General features: G+C 43.6%; 1 protein-coding gene across 10 annotated transcripts in view; it reads right to left on the reverse strand.

The window, feature by feature from the left end:
* LOC146986774 (inositol 1,4,5-trisphosphate-gated calcium channel ITPR1) overlaps positions 1-20,334 on the reverse strand; it is a 117,964-nt gene extending 97,630 nt beyond the window's left edge. For 9 of the 10 annotated variants that reach the window (XM_085775589.1, XM_085775588.1, XM_085775585.1 and 6 more), the window contains exons 1-3: positions 19,980-20,298; positions 18,888-19,007; positions 13,079-13,149 (exon numbers count right to left, since the gene is read on the reverse strand). In XM_085775589.1, coding sequence (XP_085631715.1) covers positions 13,079-13,149; positions 18,888-18,979 — 163 coding nt within the window. In that variant the 5' untranslated portion in view covers positions 18,980-19,007; positions 19,980-20,298. Of the gene's footprint in view, positions 1-13,078; positions 13,150-18,887; positions 19,008-19,979 lie in introns of all 10 variants that reach the window. The other variant, XM_085775591.1, reaches the window with a different exon arrangement.
* Between the last annotated feature and the right edge of the window lie 158 nt (positions 20,335-20,492).

The raw sequence follows: 20,492 nt of genomic DNA on the forward strand, positions 1-20,492 counted from the left end.
TGAATACAGATCCACATCAGAGAAAGTGATGTGCAGCAGTTTCTGCTTGAGCGGACAGGACGTTGACCCCTTCAGCCGTCAGGATACGGAAACAAACGACCCTTAAAAAAATGCGACATGTGTGCAACAACATGTGCCGACGTCTATTCAGAAAAAAAAAACAACAGCTTTTAAGGCCCGAAGAGCTTCATAATGTCAGCATGTTAAATGATGCATGTTAAAAAGGTATCACGCCTCAACAAAAATGAGCTTCTTCATCAAACTCAACAAGACTGCTCTGTCTCTCTGTAACACACACACACACAAACACACACACACACACACTGTAGAGAGAACAGCTGACTCAGAGCTGTGGAAAATGGTGTTAAAAATTCTGCCACCACCTTTAAGCAAATCGACCATATCTCAGCGCTAATCACATGGAAGGAGTCGCCGGGGGGGGGGCTTTGACTGTGGTCTGTGTTTATGTGATTAACAGCAGTTTGTCTGAGTGTTTGGGGGTAGGGGGTAGGAAGGTCCTGGAAGGTCCTGTGGTGGTGTGGTGGTGCTGGCTGTGGATTGGCAATAACAAATACATATTATTCAAACCAAATGTTTTCATAAATCTAACTAGTACCAGAGCAGCTCGAGGCTAAAATCAATGATAAACAAGTCAGAAGGGGCGTTTCCACAGCAGGAACCTCAGGGTATAGTTTTATGGGTCTGGGGGCCGTTGGAAGCAGGAACTACCCCACGGAGGAGGCTCTCCTGGGCTGAAGGAGTCCCAGCCTCAGGGTAGGTTCTCCGATCGGCCCCCAAAAAACCCCCCGGTGGGGCTTGAGGTTTTACTCGGTGCTGATTGTGCACACTTAGAGCCAGATGTGACGCCAAGAGAAAGCACAAAAATAAGCAGCATTTTAAAAACCGATGTAGCATTATTAGAGAAGCATCTACACTGCCGGAAATACAACAACAACCAACAACAACAAGAGCAGTAAAAGACAAACTGCTGCACAACGATTGCACTATAAACAAAACGATTAAGTTCGACGATTGAAACTGTTGCATTTGTTCTACATTTGTGACCCTGTGCTTCACAGCGTGAAAATCCTTGGACAGGGATTTATTTGCCAAGTTGATCTCTTCAAGTTTAGTATTCACCATCAGTCTTGATGGCTTAGGAAAGTGCTAGTCAGACTTTCTGCCCATGCGGGAGCCTCCTCGTCAGTCGTTGCTCTTCAAAATCTTTGCTCTGCTTCTCATTATTGTTGCATGACCTTGAGACATCCGTCTGGATTATCGCTTTCCAATCCGTTCTTTTCAATTCGCAGCTTTATTTTGGTCTGTTCTGAAATAGAAATTCCCCGATCTGGTGAGCAAACCACACTAAAACGCCATGTTCACCTGTCCGTCATCACGTGACGTCCAGCGTCCTATCGTGATGTGCAACAGTTTCAATCGTCAAACTTAATCAAAACTGTTGCACATTGATTACATCTCCTCAAGAGTCCAGGACGAGACACAGCGGCCGAGTGAGAGGACACTTCCTGTAAAGTTCCTGCCTCCTAATTATTTTTTTTTTACCAGGAACTCCCTGAGAGGAAACAGCTTCTTCGGAGACAGAGACACGTGTTAGACCTGACTGGTCCAGGCGTCTCCTGCAGCTGGGAACAGCAACCAAAGCCATCTACCAAAATGAGACATGTCCAAGCAGAAGAAGGTCATGGTGCAATGTTGGCCTCTGTGAGAATATAGCTCTGGTCCTCCTGCAGGAGAGCACTGCTTCAACTCTGTTCCCCAATCCTCACTCCCTGTTTCCTGTCAAACCTCCACTGTCCTCTCTCATAATAAAAAGGAGTGTGTTTGGTTTGGGAGCCTCAGAATTTGCTCCCTGCTATTTGCAAATGATGTGGTTCTGTTGGAATCAGACAGAGACCAAATTAGTATTTTTTTTCTGACAGTCATTAACTATTCTACTCGGAAGTCGGAAGGTTGTTTCCCGTTGCCCCCATGTAAAACAAATGCAAAACAAAAAACTGTTTATTACAGAGCGATGGTTGCATGGAATTCCCTGCAGAGGTTATTGATGCTAGAAGGTAGCGCAGCCTCTTTTAAACAAGGATTAAAGATGTATTTGTACAAGGAGTATCTTCAGAGATGGTTGCATATGTCACAAACAACAACACACAATTTCTGTTTCTTCGTACCTTAAAGGGACAACGAGGAGTTTCTATTTGGTTATAAAAAAGTCTCACATTAATGTGGATGAATCTACGTTACCCACACTTGTTAATGGGCCCATTTTCGATAAATATATCGTTTTGTCTCTATCGTTATTTTGTTATTATTAGTGGTGGTGGAAACGCTGGTCAAGCCGACCAGCGTTTCCTTACTTTCGGTTTTGTGGCGAGTCATGAGAATAACGTTGCCGAATCACCATTTATGGTTGGAACTACAACAGTATGTGATCGTCTTTGAACCTCTGACTTTAATTCTTGATGAATGAAAACATGAGTCCGTCTTGCGCCGGTCAAAGAATTATACGGTGCGCGCGGAGGCTCATAAATGTAGTGTGAAAACGCTTCGCTTTTCCAAAACTCCTCGTTGTCCCTTTAAGTACAGTTTGTAAATGAGATGAGCTTTTTATGTTTTGTGTTGCTGTTGTCCATTGTATGAATGGTGATGATCTGTGTTGAATGTTCTGTAGGCTATTAATTTTTGAAAAAGAAACGTTTGTAACATGTTTTGACCCCAGGAAGAATAGCTGCTGTCTTGTACAGCAGCTAATGGAGATCTAATAAACAAACAAGATCTTGAGCGTGGACTGATGTTTTGCAGCTGAGTGTAAAATGTAAAATGTCACTGGACGGGATCTCTACAGTTTAGTTTAGTTTAGTTTAGTTTAGTTTAGTCTATTCACAGGTCAGTGTGCAATGACGTTAATAATTTACATGAAGTGAAAAGTTGGTTGCACCAGATTTAGCAAAATGCTAATCAAGTCTCTGACCCATGTGAAGGGCTCGTTCACAGCTGGTGGTCGGGATGAAGCTGGACATCAACAGGTGGAGCGACGCAGCGTCAGGACTCAAGTGTGTGTTTCAGAGGAACCTGAGCTGAATAAAGAAAGACTGAGAGAGAGATGATATCTCATCTGGACCGGGAACGCCTCGTGATCCCCCAGGAGGAGCTGAAAAACACTGAGGGGGTGGAGGGTGGAGGGGGGTCTGGACTGTTGCACTTGATCTGTTTCCCATAACAACTCCACCTTGGATTATCATAAATGGATGGATTTATTAAAACACACCTGGACAGGAGCGTTAAATGATGTTTATGGACACATCTTTATTAATATTACCTTTAATTTAAAACAAGCTGCGGCTCTTCAGTGACAAACCTCCTCAGATCTCAGAGGATCAGGAGGAAGACGCATATAGCCTTCACAAACCAACATAAAGAGTCTGAAAGGCTGTAGACCAACAGAGAGTAGAGAGAATAAAGTTTTTCTCAGAGAGCAGGATGCCACGGCGCTTTTACTTTAAAGGGATAGTTCAACATTTTGGCAAATTGGCGTCAGGATGAACTTTAGCTGCAGAAACTTTGAGTTTGAGTCTTTCTGCGCTGTTGCACTCTGACTGTTGTTGTTGTTGCCATAATCCCTACAGTCTTAGCAGTAGGTTCGTTACCTTTAATTGTCGGTGCAAGCTATTTTTAGAACGGCGGAGCAGAGTCGTGAGCTGCTCAGAGCTACGCTACAGAGGCTAATGGGATTTCTTGGTTTCCCTCATCAAACTCATCAAATACACAATCCAACAACTCCACAACGCTCTGGTGGACAAGTTGTGACCTGCACATTCACCACGCTATGAGATAATAACAGAACGTTACCAGACAGTAGAGTTGTTTTAGAGGGAAATGCAGAGACTGTTTGCTGAAAAACTGTCCCTGAAGGCAACGCGCATCAGCGGTTTTGCATGAATTTCCCTCTAAAACAACTCTGTCTGGTAACATTCTGTTATTATCTCATAGCGTGGTGAATGTGCAGGTCACAACTTTTCCACCAGAGCGTTTTGGAGTTGTTGGATTGTGTATTTGATGAGTTTGATGAGGGAAACAAGAAATCCCATGAGCCTCCGTAGCGTAGCTCTGAGCAGCTCACAGCTCTGCTCCGCCGTTCTAAAAACAGCTTGCACCGACAATTAAAGGTAACGAACCTACTGCTATGACTATAGGGATTATGGCAACAACAACAACAGTCAGAGTGCAACAGTGCAGAAAGACTCAAACTCAAAGTTTCTGCAGCTAAAGTTCATCCCGACGTGTCCACATCACAAAGAGGCCGTTGGTGTTTGAACACAAACAGAGAAGGCGACCGTCTAGACGAGGAGCTCAGAAACAAACATCAGCTCTTAGAGTTAAATCACAAAATATCCACAAAGATCTGGCTTCTGTAAACTGCTGCCATTCGCTCCCAGCTTTCTTATCCTGTCGGAGACATTATAGAGGAAGCAACTAATCCCTCGTAGTGCATCTAAGACAATAAATGGGTCGAGCAACAACTGTTTCCTGCAAGACTCACCCCCTCCTCTCTCTCCCAAAAAAGACAGGAAAGCAATATATGTGGTTATTGGGAGAGGAAGGGACTCAAGACAGAAATGGTCTCTGGTGTTTATCTCAGAAGAACCACCCAGTTCGTCTGCAGTGTGTCTCTGACAACACACACACACACACACTCGAGGAGGAGGGAAGGAGTTAAAGCTCTAACGTGGAGGTATGAATGTGAAACCACAACTTCTGAGGGAATTAAGAGAAGAGACGAGATGACAAAGAAGTTTTTTATAAAAAAAGTTAAAAACACACACACAAAACAAGTTAGAGATGTGTGTGGAGCCAGGGGACGCTGAGGGTTTTCACATGCTTCTGATTTAGCAACGATAATGTTGTTGTTCACATTTCTTTATGTGCAAACAGGAGATAATAATCCTCTTTGTTTCCCCCCATTATACCAAGATTTACTTTGAACTGATTTTGCATGTGGATTCAATAACATCTGGGCACGCGGGTCGTCGATACACAGAAACTGACATATGCATGTGTGACTGCCAGAGCCTTTTTACTGGGCCACAAGCCCCAGTATGAACGACCTGAGCCCCAGTATAAATGTCACATAACAGGCTTCAAGAATAAGCATAACAAGTCAGTTCAGACCATAGGCGCAGATCGAGGCTTAATTTGACTGGCTGATTGGAACCAGTACCTGTTTGATTGGATCCTCTATCAATCAAAATCTGCAAATAAACTGAGTAATATCATATAAAATCTCTTTGTGTTCTGTCTCTGTTTTATTTCTCTTTGAAGTCACCTGTTATGGATGCATTTTAAAGGGATAGTAGCATTTTTTTTCAGTGGGGTTGTATGATCTACAAATAGCCCCTAAGTACTTTAATTGCAGTAGAAGATTCTCTGCATTCCTCCCGTTAGCAACGCCAGCCCATAGCCCTGCCCAGAGATTTACAACATACATTGTTGTGAGGGGCTATTTGTAGATCATACAACCCCACTTTCAAAAAATGCTACTATCCCTTTAATCTCTGTCAATCATCAGGTTACACAATGACACAACCAGTGAGTTTTGGGCACAAATAAGAAGGAGAGCAAGAAAAGACACAACATTACTGTACAACTAAAGGAGATAAAAACACAGAGTAAAGTAAGAGTTTGTGGGCGGTTTTCAAAGGTACAAAGCACAGGTTTTTATTTTGTATTGCTGCAGTGTTATTGATCAGGAGTGTGGGCACGATGTGTTGCAGCAGAACTCGTGTAGCTGGGTCAGGGGTCGAGTGGCAAATGTGTAGAACAACAACGTTCCTGGTGACCGCTCTACGTCCTCACATGCTTCTCGTTCTAACAAATGTGGGACGCATCTTCAGTCATTCAACAACCAACCAGGAGAGAGCATAACAACTTGTGGTGTTTTTACTGGGTCATGTCTTATGGTTCTTAAACTTGTTTTTGAGTGTGTCTAACTGCTGCTGATGAGTATTTGTTCATTCCAACAAATTTCCCCGATATCGAATATAAAGTATTCTATTCTATTTGCCCACTTCCATTTATTCTGTACATGGTTTTTATTGTTTTAATAGATCTAGACTTTAACATTATGCAGCATAACCATTTTCATTCCTTTGTATTATTTATCTATTTTATTAAATGCCATTTTACTTCCTTTATCTTATTTTTTATCCACTCTCTCTAGTGTTTTTTTTTTCCTCCACTGCAAATTGCAAATTGTTATGTATGTGTTTTTAATTCCTCAGTGTTTTTTAATTTTTGTGCGTGTGTCTGTGTGTGTAATTGTCTATTTTGTTATCATGTAAAGCACTTCTGCTTTTCTGTATGAAGTGTTCTTCAAATAAAGTTTGATTGATTGATTGAGTTTCCTGCTCTGGGAAATAAAATTTAGCCCGTTCCAACATTTTTGCAACAACAAAACACTCAGATAAAGTTTTTTTGTTATTATTGTTATTATTAATACATGATGGTGATTGATGATTCAGGAGTTTGACATGCGAACAATGCACCATTCAATTTACACTGCTCAACAAAAAGCTCTGACAGCAGCAGAGAAACGTCCTGTCAGTCAAATGATGGAGCGACGAATCAGATGAAAAGAGGAATTTTCTTTAAACTGACAGAGTTGTTGTGATTCCTCTGACTGCAGCTCAGTGTGTGTGTGTGTGTGTGTGTGTGTGTGTGTGTTTACATTGGGAGGAAATGTTGAGCATACCTCAGCAGTGACAGTGTCAGGCTCGGTGGGCACGACTATGGTCTGGCTCTGTGCCCTCGTAGTGTCCACTTAGTGGGATTATTTCTGCACAACTGTGGCTGAGGGAGGAGGAGGAGGAGGAGGAGGAGGAGGAGGAGGAGGAGGCGGGACGGAGCCGAAAAATAATAATCCAGATCTGTGAGCACGCGCTGCCGGACTGTTTGTGGAAGTTAGATGGAGGGAAAACCGTGTCTCTTTGTTTGGTTTATAAATGTTTGTTTCACACTTGTCAGGGCGTTTACTGTGGAAACTTAAAGTGTGTCACGCAAAGCTTCCCCAGCTGACAGAGGAGAGGATCATAACGTTAAATTATTTAGTTTATCTGTTTATCTGAAGCTTTTTGTTGATTTAATAATGTCAGACAAACAGTGTGATACCAAAATTAGGCCAGTTTACAGCACTGTCCCATATCGACTCCCAGCAGGTCTCTAGACTGTGGATTAATGTGTAAATGATGAAATTAAAAATCCTTCATTTTTAAGTGTGTTGATGATGGATACATGACTGTTTTAAAAATGGAGAGAAATTAGATCTTTAAAAAAAAAAAGCGAACGTAAAAAGTAAAACCTTTAAAAGGACAACGAGGAGTTTCTCCATCGGCAGAACGAAAAATTCCGCGACAATAAAAAAGTCTCACGTTAATGTGGATGAATCTACGTTACCCACACTTGTTAACGGGCCCAGTTTCGATAAATATATTGTTTTGTCTCTATCGTTATTTTGTTATTATTAGTGGCGGCGGAAATGCTGGGCGAGCCGACCAGCGTTTCCTTACTTTCGGTTTCGCGGCCGGCGAGTCATGAGAATAACGCAGCCGAATCACCGTTTATGGTCGGAACTACGACGGTATGTGATCGTCTTTGAACCTCTGACTTAAATTCTTGATGAATGAAAACATGAGTCTGTCTTGCGCCGGTCAAAGAATTTCACGGTGCGCTCGGAGGCTCATAAACACTTCGCTTTTCCAAAACTCCTTGTTGTCCCTTTAAAGAAAAATATTGAGTCTCCTCTTTGGGAAGTTTTGAAGACTTAATCCAAACTAAGTTTGATTCCAAAGATTTCAGAATAAAAGGTCAAAAATGTCCTAAAACAACAACAACTATTAATAATAATAATCATTAAATAAATATATATAAATAGCTGAAGTCCCTGTTTGATTGACGTCACCTCCTGTTGGTATGAAACACACTTTGACTTCTAGAAGAAGCTCTGCTATAATATTATTAACCACTTTGCTGCTGGTTGCTGGTTTTCTGTGTCTCAGTCGTCACCTGTCGCTGCTGCTGTAACAACATTAGTGACGGTTCTGTTCTGTTTGTGGACGCAGGAGCTGAAACAGCTGGATGGAGCCATCAGTCACTGCATCACTTACACATAATGACCACTCTGGAGAATAAAGAGCTATGTATAGACTCTGCAGGTGTCCTGAGCTGTCACTTTAAAACAAAAAAAAAAAGAGAGACGTTGCACCGACATGAAGCCGAGGAAACAGATTCAACACGAGGGTCAGATGAGAAGCAGCAGGACCTGAGACGTCCTCACTGCTCCTCTATTGTTCTGCTGCATCTTCACGTCTTTCTGCCTCTTCAGGTCACGACCAGCTGACACTGAAGCCACTTCAACCACTGCACTGACAGCGCATGTTAAAAGGATAGTTCACCCAAAACTGAAATTTCACTCATTATCTACTCACCTTCATGTCGACTAAGGGCTGGGAGAAGTTTCAGAGTCCTCCGTGGCTTCTCTGAGTTACAGCGGGGCTCCGTGCAGCAGTGCATGTCCATATGACGGTTGCAAATGGATGCCACTTTTCTTCGTAACAAAAAGACACACCAAAAAACATCCAAATACCTCCATGCTGCTCGTATGTAATGTCCGTCTGGTATTGAAGACCCGAAATGCGAAATTGTCCCCAAAAAAATTAAATAAGTCGATATTTCAAGCTTGTTTGTATAGCGGAAGCTTCTCGAAGCTCCTCTTCCCGGGTCGTCCAATTCTGACGAAATGCGACAATTTCGCATTTCAGGGCTTCAATACAAGACGGACATTACATACGAGCAGCATGGAGGTATTTGGATGTTTCTTGGTGTGTCTTTTTGTTACGAAGACAGTTGGTATCCATTTGCAACCGTTATATGGACATGCACTGCTACGCCGAGACCCCCTGTAACTCAGAGAAGCCACGGAGGACTCTGACACTTCTCCCAGCCCTTAGTCCACATGAGGGTGAGTAGATAGAATTTTGGGTGAACTATCCCTTTAAAGTGAGTCTGTTGAGCCACAATGTTGTGTTTTCACGTTTTGTTGGACAACCATTTAAAAAGAAAAAGTGTCTGCAACATTACTACAGTAAATCTTAGGTGTAGGTGAGAAGATCCAGGACAGGACAGAGTGGACTGGACTGGACTCTGGAGCTTGTGTGTTGGGTTGAGGGAAAACCAGCGTGTGGGAGGATGTGGAAGATTAAATAAGGCCAAGTGATTAGTGAAAGCCTTCCTGTCTGAGTGAGCCAACACTACTATTACATGTTTCCTGCCAAAAATAACCATCTAAACAATGATAATTGAATTTACAAAACATGCCTCATCATCTTGAATGGTTTAAACTTTGCCAAAGCCTCACTGAGCTATAGGGCCCAGTCCCATTTCTCCTCCCTTAAAGAGGAACTATACAGGATCTTTACCTTAACTCTGCTACATTTTTACCTTAATTAACCCACTCCAGAGTCCTAGTGCTGATTAAATCAATAACGTTATCCACCGCTCCATGGATTGATTTCTCACCGGCTTCGTTGAAAACAAATGCACATGGAGGAGAGGAGGGTTAGAGACACAGAGGAGGAGACACCAGACCCTGGAGAGTTCCTCTTTAAAACTAGCTAGATAGTTCAACATTTTAGCAAATCCTCCTATCCCCATAATCCTTATAGTCATAGCAGTAGGTTCATCACATCTTAATTATCGGTGCATGTTGTTGATTTCAAAAACTACGTTTTTGAAATCAACCGAGTCTGGAATGTAGTTCCAGCTGCATTTGCCTCAAAATATATAAATAACATAACATGATTATTTCAGAGCGTTGTGGAGTTGTTGGATTGTGTATTTGATGAGTTTGATGAGGGACAGGGGACCTGTACCGTTCACTGAGCAGCTCACATCTCTGCCCCGCCGATCTCAAAACAACATGCACCGATAATTAAAGGTGTTGAACCTACTGCTACGACTATAGGGATTATGGTGAGAGGAGGGTTTGCCAAAACGTTGAACTATCCCTTTAATGATGAAGCGAGAGTTGCGCTTTGAGCTTTGATGATCTTTCTTTGTTTGATGAACCGACGAAGAAGAAAAGCAGAAAACAGAAGATGCCTTCGCTGCTTTTCGTTTAACACAACATTCAAACTCTGCACCCGGCCTCCCTCTGGTTTAAAGGGATAGTTCACCCAAAATTGAAATTTCCTCCGTGGCTTCTCTGAGTTACAGGGGGTCTCGGCGTAGCAGTGCATGTCCATATAAATTGTTGCAAATGGATACCACTTTTCTTCGAGCAGCATGGAGGTATTTGGATGTTTTTTGGTGTGTCTTTTTGGTATCCATTTGCAACCGTTATATGGACATGCATTGCTATGCCCTGTAACTCAGAGAAGCCACGGAGGACTCTGAAACTTCTCCCAGCCCTTAGTCCACATGAGGGTGAGTAGATAATGAGTGAAATTTCAATTTTGGGTGAACTATTCTTTTAAGGACCATGATGCTATACAGTAGGTAAACTGTAAAGTAGATGTTTACATTAGTACTGGGTGGGGGTGATCATGGTTTGGGTGGGAACCAACTGTTGTATCGTGGTGCTGCCAAGTTTTTGTTGCTCTCTTTGTGTAGGTGAAACACACACACTCAGACACACACACACACACACACACACACACACACAGAGCAGCAGCAGCAGAGATAGAGACAAAGAGGTTCGTCTTTCATGTTGCTGCAGGCGTGGACGGATCAGTCTGCGCTCTGTGTTCTGTATCCTGCTGACAGCGATTGTCTCTGGGGGACGGAGGGGACGGGCAGGAGGAGATAACCTGTCCTAGGACACCAGAGACCCAGTGAGGAGCTGAGGCCGCTCACATCAAAGCTCCCTGCTGCTCTTTAAACGCAGCACAATCTTCTCTGTGCTCTTGAGACAGATAGCAGATACAGCATCATAAAGTGGGAGTGTGTGTGTGAACGGTATGCATGATGTCTGACATGCGGTTCAAAGCCCCAAAGTGAAGCTGACTAACATTGAAAACATGTAGAAGATGCAGCAACAGTAGAAGAGCATTCTTTGAAAAACAAATCTGCAACTGATAATTATCAAACTGCCAAAGCTCCAGTTGGAAAAACATATAAAAAATACAGTTTCAGCTCTTTATTCTATCATCCTCATCAATCATCTGCTGGTTTCCTTTAACCAACAGTCCAAAAATCCAAAAGATACTCAGTTTAAAATCATTGTTGATGGAAAGAAGAAGGAAAAGCTGCAACTTGATGAGTTAAATGTCCAATCAATAACAATCAGAGCTGCTGCCATCTCTCTATTGATCAGTCAACGCTCTACATCTCTTAAACAACATATCCATCACTTATTCCTGAGCTGTGAAACTTAAAAATCCAACAATGCATTAAAGGAATAGTTTTAAAAAAATGACTGACTCTCACCCTCATGCTGATGAATACTCTGGAGTAGTTTTTTATTCCTCAAAGTGCATCTGGAGACCCGGAAGGCCGGTTCGTAGTCCAACCAAAAGTTTATATGAGAGTAATAAAAAAACGTCCATAAAACTACACAAAAACCATTTAATCTTCCTCCACACTGCTCGTCCACTGCAATCCAAGTGTCCTGAAGGGAGATAGTCCAGAGTTGACCCGAAATGATGTCATTGAGGACATTTTTACAGCCTAAACATGGCGTTGTTTCCAGTAAACTCTGGACTATCTCCCTTCAGGACACTTGAATTGCAGTGGACGAGCAGTGTGGAGGAATATTAAATGGTTTTTGTGTAGTTTTATGGACGTTTTTGTGTCGGGCCCTATTACTCTCATATAAAGTTTTCGTTGGACTACAAACCGGCCTCCTGGGTCTCCAGGTGCACTTTGAGAAATAAAAAACTCCTCCGGAGTATTCATCAGCATGAGAGTGAATTAAATTTTTTGGTGAACTTTGAGTAAGAAGACTGTAGTGACTTAGAGGCAGAGATTGAGCCTGGATGTCCAATGTTACGTGCTAAACAAAAACTCACTGAGATTTCTGATATAAATTTACACTGTTGACTAACAAAACAAAAATAATCAACTCATAATGAAAGTGAACGAAACTGTAACCAAAGTCACATCACAGTGATCAAGAGCAGTCAACAAAAAAATACTGTGACCAATGCTCACCCTCTCAAAGAAAACCAACATATTACCCAGCCCATAATCATGTGACCTGCTACTGAATACGATTACACAAATCAAATGATAATCAAAACAAACAAGACCAAAATAACCGTTAACCTTAACCAACAGAAACCCAGTTCATGGCTCCTACGAGGACGCTCCTCTTACATAACTGTCTCCAGCCATAAAACATATTTTATCCAAGTTGCATTTTGCAGCATCAAGAAAAGAAACACAGCTTTTCTGTAACATGTCGGCTCCTCAGAAACAGTCGAAACACCCAGAGTCTGTGTGTTTCAACGACAACGTCGGGCGAGGGGTCGTCCCCCTGAGATCCAGACCTCCAGTCTGAGAACTGAGGGTCATGAGTTCTACTTCCTGTAGCAGAGCTAAAAATAGCAGCTGCACCCAAAGAGGCATCTCAAGGCTTTTTGTTTGGAAAGCAGCTTTTCATCAAGTGTGTCCTTTTCCCCGACAGAGCAGAGCTGCAGCCGAGGTGCACACACACACACACAGCTATAAATACATGCATGGATGCAGGAGCACATCCGTGTGCTTGCATGTGCACACACACACGCACACACATACACACAGGCACTCACAGGCTATTAACATTGTAAAGGCAGCCCTGTTTGAAGTCCAGTGGGCAGAGATATTGTGGCTGTCACCAAAGAAACACAGCATAACACATTCAGCAGAGGCCACAGTGTAAACACAGAGAGAGAGAGAGATGATGTCAGGACGAGGGAGAACACACACACTATCTCTCTCTCTCTCTCTCTCTCTCTCTGTAGTGTGTGTTATGTGTGTGTGTGTGTGTGTGTGTGTGTGTGTGTGTGTGTGTGTGTGTGTGTGTGTTTCTTACCTCTGAACTTCTTTGGAGGGTTGTTGAGGTCGCCAGCATCAGGCTGGACCACGCAGCGGTCGTCCACCAGGCTGTGAACACAAACACATCAAAACACTGTTAACCACACACACACACACACACACACACACAGTACAGTAGTGCAGCCGGTCTGTGGTCTGTGTGTGTTTTTGTACGTTTTTTAAAAAGAAATCTGATACAATGATATCAATCTGCAAACACTTTGGTGATTAATTGATCATTTGGATCATTACATCAAAAATAAATCAGTGTTTCCAGCATCAGACGTGTGAATATTTGGTGGTTTCCTTCTGTGACCTGAACATCTGGAGACAAAACCAGACCTCTCATATTTTATAGACTAAATGATTAATTGATTGAATCGAGAAAAGAATGAGATGATTCGCATCCCCGTCTGATTTCTGTCTGAATTATGAGGTTGTTAATCTAAAAATCTGATAATAGCAGAAACTGAAAAACATCCAAATTCAACAAGGATTAAAAGTAAAACTGAAACAAAATAAAGCGTCAATCATCATTTATACATGATTTAAAGGGATAGTTCAACATTTTGGCAAATTGGCCCATTGCCATAATCGTTTACGTCACGTTGCCCTCGGCAACACCCAGTTCGTTCGGGCTGAGTGGCAAAACAAACCTCCCTCAACGTGCTGGCGGATAGCGGTGGACTCATAAACTGGATAAAATGTTATATCAAAACAAACTGATGTCAAAAGGAATCGACAGCCAGCTCCCCAAAACCGTCTGCTCCACTGACACGTCACTGACAATCCTGTAACCATAGTAACACGCAGTGTGACCGCGGTACCTGCAGAGTGACAGACAGGCTGATGTTATTGTGCAGAGGGACGAGATTACAGCTGTTACTGTCGTCCTGACAGTGACTTCCGACACTTAAACTTGAGTAGCTTTTATTCTGAAAAACTCTAACAAGTCAAACTGTAGGATGTGTTAGAGACTAATTTATCTGTCTAAACATCATAACTATGACACTTGAAACTGTAAACACAGCTGATCGATCGGAAAAAATGACCGCTCCAGTGAATTTACTTTCCGTCATTGAGAACAGGTTCTTGAACTGGTCAAAGTGAGACGTAACCTCAAGATTTCTAGCAGCTCTGTTAGGTCATGCTGCTGTACATGCTGGCAAAGCTAGACATGTCAGACTTGTGTGGGCTCGGAGGAAATCGCTTCGTTACTTGTGTCGTTTTTAAACTTCGGCGGCTCTGCCACTCGTCTTTTTGCCACTCAGTGGATGTTCCACAGCGACTTCCGAGTACCGTGACGTCATGTGCATACCCTCTATTGTCATAGCAGTAGGTTCGTTACCTTTAATTGTCAGGGCAAGTTATTTTTAGAACGGCGGAGCAGAGCCGTGAGCTGCTCAGAGCTACGCTACAGAGGCTCATGGGATTTCTTGGTTTCCCTCATCAAACTCATCAAATACACAATCCAACAACTCCACAACGCTCTGGTGGACAAGTTGTGACCTGCACATTCACCACGCTATGAGATAATAACACAACGTTACCAGACAGAGTTGTTGTAGAGGTAAATTCATGCAAAACCGCTGATGCACATTGCCTTCAGGGACAGTTTTTCATCAAGCAGTCTCTGTATTTCCCTCTAAAACAACTCTGTCTGGTAACGTTGTGTTATTATCTCATAGCGTGGTGAATGTGCAGGTCACAACTTGTCCACCAGAGCGTTGTGGAGTTGTTGGATTGTGTATTTGATGAATTTGATGAGGGAAACCAAGAAATCCCACGAGCCTCCGTAGCGTAGCTCTGAGCAGCTCACGGCTCTGCTCCGCCGTTCTAAAAATAGCTTGCACCAACAATTAAAGGTAACAAACCTACTGCTATGACTATAGGGATTATGGCAATGGGCCAACTTGCCAAAATGTTGAACTATCCCTTTAACAGAGACAGAAACCTCTGCTCTCCTGCTCTTCACTATAAAGAAATAACTCTGGATTAGATGAGCTGCAGGGGAAGCTCGAATTTCTGGTGACAAATTTAGCTTTTTACTGTCTTAGAATAACATGGGTCTGGACCAGAGCCAGATCCCACATCCATTTCAGACCCTTTTTCCCGGGGAATGTCTCCAGTCGGTTGTCCAAACACAGACCTGTCTGCTCCTCCTCCTCCTCTTCCTCCTCCCTGTGCACCTCAAGGAACAAGGCTTTACACACTTTGATAAAAAAAATAAAAAGTCAGGAAGTATCTAGGAAGAAGAGATCTGATGCTCATAACTGAACTAATCCCTCTGTGAGCGGTCGGTGATTAACATGAGTGAACCAGTTATACATCTGAACAAACAGGACGAGTGGCAGCTGCAGCTTCACAGCACCCGCCGGCATTTTTTACATTTTTTTGGGGACCTTTAATTCGCTCAAAGTCGCCGTCGCTCCCCCTGCGAGCAAAAAACACAGGAGCTGAGGTCGAACCAGAAACACTCAGAGAGTTTTTTCTCTCTCGTCTCTTCCTCTTCTAAAGTACAGAAGATCTGGAGGAACGCCGCTGTGCTGCAGCTTTACAGCCAAAACTGTCATCACAGCTTTTTTTTTAATAAAGAAATATGTGCACTTGTAAATGTGTGTGCAACAGTGTGTGTGTGTGTGTGTGTGTGTGTGTGAACGTGGGATGCACTGGAACTGGAGAAAGGCCACAGTGTCTCTGTAGTGACTCAGTCTTTGCTGTAGGTCAGTACATTTTTCATGAGCAGTGGGTGCAGAGGGAGGGTGGGGGGGGGAATCCTGATAAACAACACCTCTGGTAACAGATGCAGGTTTCAGAGGAGGAAGTCTTCACTGTGGATCATTACTTCATGTGTGATGCTTAAAGCCCCAGTGTGTAACTTATTTGGTTTTTTATTAGCAAAAATCAAATATTGCTTTCATAAATACTATATAAATACTAATCACAGCCGCATACAAATGAAAGCTTTCTCGTACCTTAGAAAGAGTTGTTACAAGTCGTTACAAATACATAAGTGGTCGACGCACCGAACCGAGGCGGCCATGTTGCAACGCCATTTTTTACGTTGAGTGGCAGCGTGACCGTAGGTAACCACGGAAACTCAGCGGAGCTGTCGGCTCGGTCTGTTAAAACTGTCACCACTGTGTAGTGTGAGGAAGGACGGAGGTACTCGTGTTGCATTCAGGTGCAGTCAGGCAGACGGCCATTGGCAAACCAACCGGATATTTTACTGGACAAATATGACATCACCATGGCAACACATTGTCAGCCTGTATTGTTTTGCCTCGTGCTGGCGGACCACTTGTTTACATAGACGCTTGTTTATCCTGTTACATGCAGCGTCTGTTGTCTGTCTGACGTCTGCCCGATTTCACGTGAATGCAACATCAAGAATATGTTCATATATGCAACCGCACCGCTAGATGGGGGGAATTCCTACACATTATACCTTTAAATCAAAAAGCAGCTCTTCATATAAACATGACGGAGCTGGAGGACAACAACACGACAACAACACGACAACAACACAACGGCTGCTGCCTCTGTGTGGGTGAATGAGAGCGAGTAAACACAGTTTTCACCATTAGCCCCCGTGCACAACAATGACAACAACAACAACAACAACAACAACAACAGCAGCAGCAGCATGTCAGTGTTTCTTCCTCTGACTCTGCCCTTCACACCCACTCCACCAACACACTCCCACAAACACACACACAAACACACGCACGCACACAGTGAAAAATTCGGTCCATTTACTCGTCTCCTCCAGCTGCCTATAGTTCATTCTGAGGCTGTGATTCATGCAAACCAACATCCATCAGGTGCATGAGAGGGAATCTACAGGAACAATGTAAAGACAAGTACACATGCACACACACACACACACACATCCCAGTCAAACACTGACAGCTGAGGTTTTGTTATCACAACTTGTCTGATGTTGGAGGCGCCGCAGCAGACTGATACTGGACGACAGCTGATGGTTCTGTGATATGGATGTGACATCCAAGGTGTGTTAAGAGTGAAAAAAAAACATCTAATGTGTTTTTTTCATTTATCTGGGAAGTAAATTGGTGCATCAGCATCAATGTTGTCTATTTGTAAAGAAAACAATGTGTGCACAGCTGCATGAAGCCTCTGTTTCTGCACCACTGTCAGTCACATGACCTGTCAGGTGACCCCAGAGTCTGAGTTTATACAAACGTTATTAATTTCACTAAAACCAGTTGGTGTTGAACTTCATATTCTTGGAGAAATCCTGATGAGTCGCCTTTACAATGAGGTCCAACTTGTAAGGATGGTGCATTAATATTATGAAAGTTCATTATGTCCGAATGTAACAATTAGTTTCTCATACCTTTGTTAACAGTTTCGGCGTGTTCTTCCTCCCTCTTCAAAACTGTCATTGTGATGTCAGACGGTGTCACGCCTCCGTAACGTCACCATCTGACATCACAGTGACAGTTCTGATGAAGAAGGAGGAAGAACACGCCGAAACTGTTAACAAAGGTATGAGAAGCTTCTTGTCTTGAAAAAGAAAAAAGGAAACTAAGGATGGTGCATCGGTGAAATGAGCAACACATCTAAACGTGTGGGAAACGCCCCCTCAATAAATGTGTCAAAATCCTCAAAACAGATAGCCTGACCATCCAGACTATATCATTAAAATGTCTAGTCTGGCAACGACCGGTAGACCTCGGCTCAATCCAGGGGGCGGGATGAAGGCTGTCTTTCAAACTGCCTCTGCACCAATAGGGTAGCGCTACGACCAATCAGAGCAAAGAGCAGGATGATGTAGATTAAACTTTTCCCATATCCCGTCGGCAAAACACCAAATACATCCTTCTTCGAAATGAATGACTTCAGTGCAGTTTCTTGCTCAACTTTTAAAGAAAATGACCAGTTTAATTCTTTCAAAGTATGTCGTCATGGCATTAAGCCCGCCCAACGACTCTCTAAACAGATAGAGCGCTGTGATTGGTGAACACAAACGGTGTTCGAGACTCAAAAAGTTCCTATGGCTCGTTTCTAGACCCACCTACGGAGCAAATAGATTTGCTGCCGCTAGGGTGCAGCTAGATTTCTAGGCTACAAAACAGACCTTGTCATCACTGAAGCAGAGAGAGATCTGGGTGAGATTCTCCTGGATCCCGTATCTCCAGGATCTGGGGCCTACCTCCATCCTCCAGAGACAGGATCATGACAGAGTGGACAGGATGGAGTGACCTGCCGTGAGTCAACACCTCAACCCAACTCAACCCTTTTCGGATCAGCTTGGACTTTGACCAACACAACCAAACCAGCGCTGGTTGACCTTCAACAACTCCTGGATGAGGGATGGGATGTCATCCAACAGCAAAATGTGACCAAGCTGATGACCAGCAAGTGTAAAACGGCCAGTAACACTGTGAGAGAGTTCAATCATCTAATCCACCAAGCAGCTCAGACCAGGAGTGGACACCAACAGGAGAATATTACAGGGGATTTGGGCACATTTCTTTTGGAGAGGTGATACCCACACGTTTAGCTGTGCTGCTTATTCCACGGATGCACAATATTTACAAATTATACCTCATTGTGAAGGAGACTAATCAGGCTTTCCAACGATATACAATACAACATCAGCTTGTTTTATTAAAGGAGATAAATGATTGACTGGAAAAAACGTTTCCAAACTTTTGGAGGTGGTGATTAACCATTAAATGCAGCCTTAAAGGAGCAGTTCCTATAGTGTGCAGACTTTCTTTTTTTGCTCTAGATCCACAGGTGTAACTCTGCTTCCTCTCTCTTCAGCATGGACCTACCCCAGGGTGCTGATGAATCCGTTGGTGGAGCCTTCTGCATACAGGGAGCAGATGTCCCCGATGTGCAGGAAGCTGGACATCTTGTCCGACATGTTGGACACACACACAGGGGAGGAACACCTGCAGGCAGCGAAACAACAGACAAACAAACAAAAGAGACTAGATTCAGATCCAAAAAGAAACCAAAAAAGTTATAAATCTGTCACACAACTCCAACAGGAAGCAGAAACAGCCACCTCTCTTACTCTCTTGACAGTGATCTCCAATTACATGCACTCAGCTGCTGCAGATCTGTTACACAGTGTGCACTTGCAGATATGATAATGGCAGCACTCAGAAAGGTTCGTGCAGCTACAGAGCTCCCAGTTAGGTGGCAGCACAATGTTCAGCAGAAGGAGGAGGAGGAGGAGGAGGAGGTCTGACAACACTGAAACCACTGTCCGCCTGCATGGATTTGCATAGCAGCAGGAAACGTGTGTGTTTTAATGTGACTGTAGCTGCTTGTATTTGGATGTTGTGGTTCATGGCGAGCAACAGTTAATGATTAGGAGGCGATGCTGCTGCTGCTGCAGGAAGGCAACAGTCAGGTTCACCCTGCAGAAACACCTGTAACATCTGGAGTCACATGTCCAAGCAGAAATCAAATAATAAACTCTATCATGATGAATCTGGACTTTACTGTTGAAACCACATCCGCAATCACAATGTTTCACAGCAGAAATATGATTATTATTATTATTATTATTAGAGACCAGACTCTGATCTTGTTTCTTGTTTCTTGTTCCTTTTTTTTTTTTTTTTTTTTCTTTGGTCACTTTGTTCTGTATCAATGAGCACATCACAAACACCGGGGTCAGGAGCTGGGAGCGTTTCTGTTGTTAACCATTTAAGGAGAGCGAACTAAAAAAAAATCTTCGTCCTCCTTACAGTACGCTGCGAGAAAGAGAAAAAGAAGAAGGAGGAGGAGAAGAAGAAAAATTAGAAAGAGGAGGAGGAGGAATAGAAAAGCAAATAGAGGAAGAAGAGAGTGATAGTGATAGCGATAGGAAGGGAGAGGAAGACACAGTGAACAAGTTGTGCGCTCAACTTTACCTCGGCCGTGAGAAACGCTCGGATGTTCAGCAGCAGCTACGACAACATGACTGTAGCTTTCTTCTCCTCCTCCTCCTCCTCCTCTTCTACTCCTTCTCCTTCTTCTTCTTCCTCTCCTCCACTCTTGCGGGGTGATTTCCAGCCGTCAGCGACTCCAATAATCCCGCCTGTGTCACCTCTTCCTCCCTCCACCGCTCCTCTCCTCTCCTCTCCTCTCCTCTCGGCGCCTGTGGAGCCGCGGGGCTGAGCAGCAGCAGCAGCAGCAGCAGCAGCAGCAGCAGCAGCAGCAGCAGCGGCTCTGTGGCTCCGGAGCTGAGCTGCTTTATTGGCTCTCTGCCACTTCTTCTTCTTCTTCTTCCTTGCTTCTTCTGCTTCTGAAGCGCTCGCAGTGTTGATAGCTGGGAAATGATGTCCACTCACTGTGCTGTGCCCCCCCCCACCCTCCGTCACCCCCCCTCCAGTCCCGCAGCAGCAGCAGCAGCACCAAGGAAACATGAGCTGTTATCACTCCCA

The sequence above is a fragment of the Trachurus japonicus genome, chromosome 5 (genome assembly GCF_045865225.1).
Source record: "Trachurus japonicus isolate A0001 chromosome 5, Traja_1.0".
NCBI classification, from domain to species: domain Eukaryota; kingdom Metazoa; phylum Chordata; class Actinopteri; order Carangiformes; family Carangidae; genus Trachurus; species Trachurus japonicus.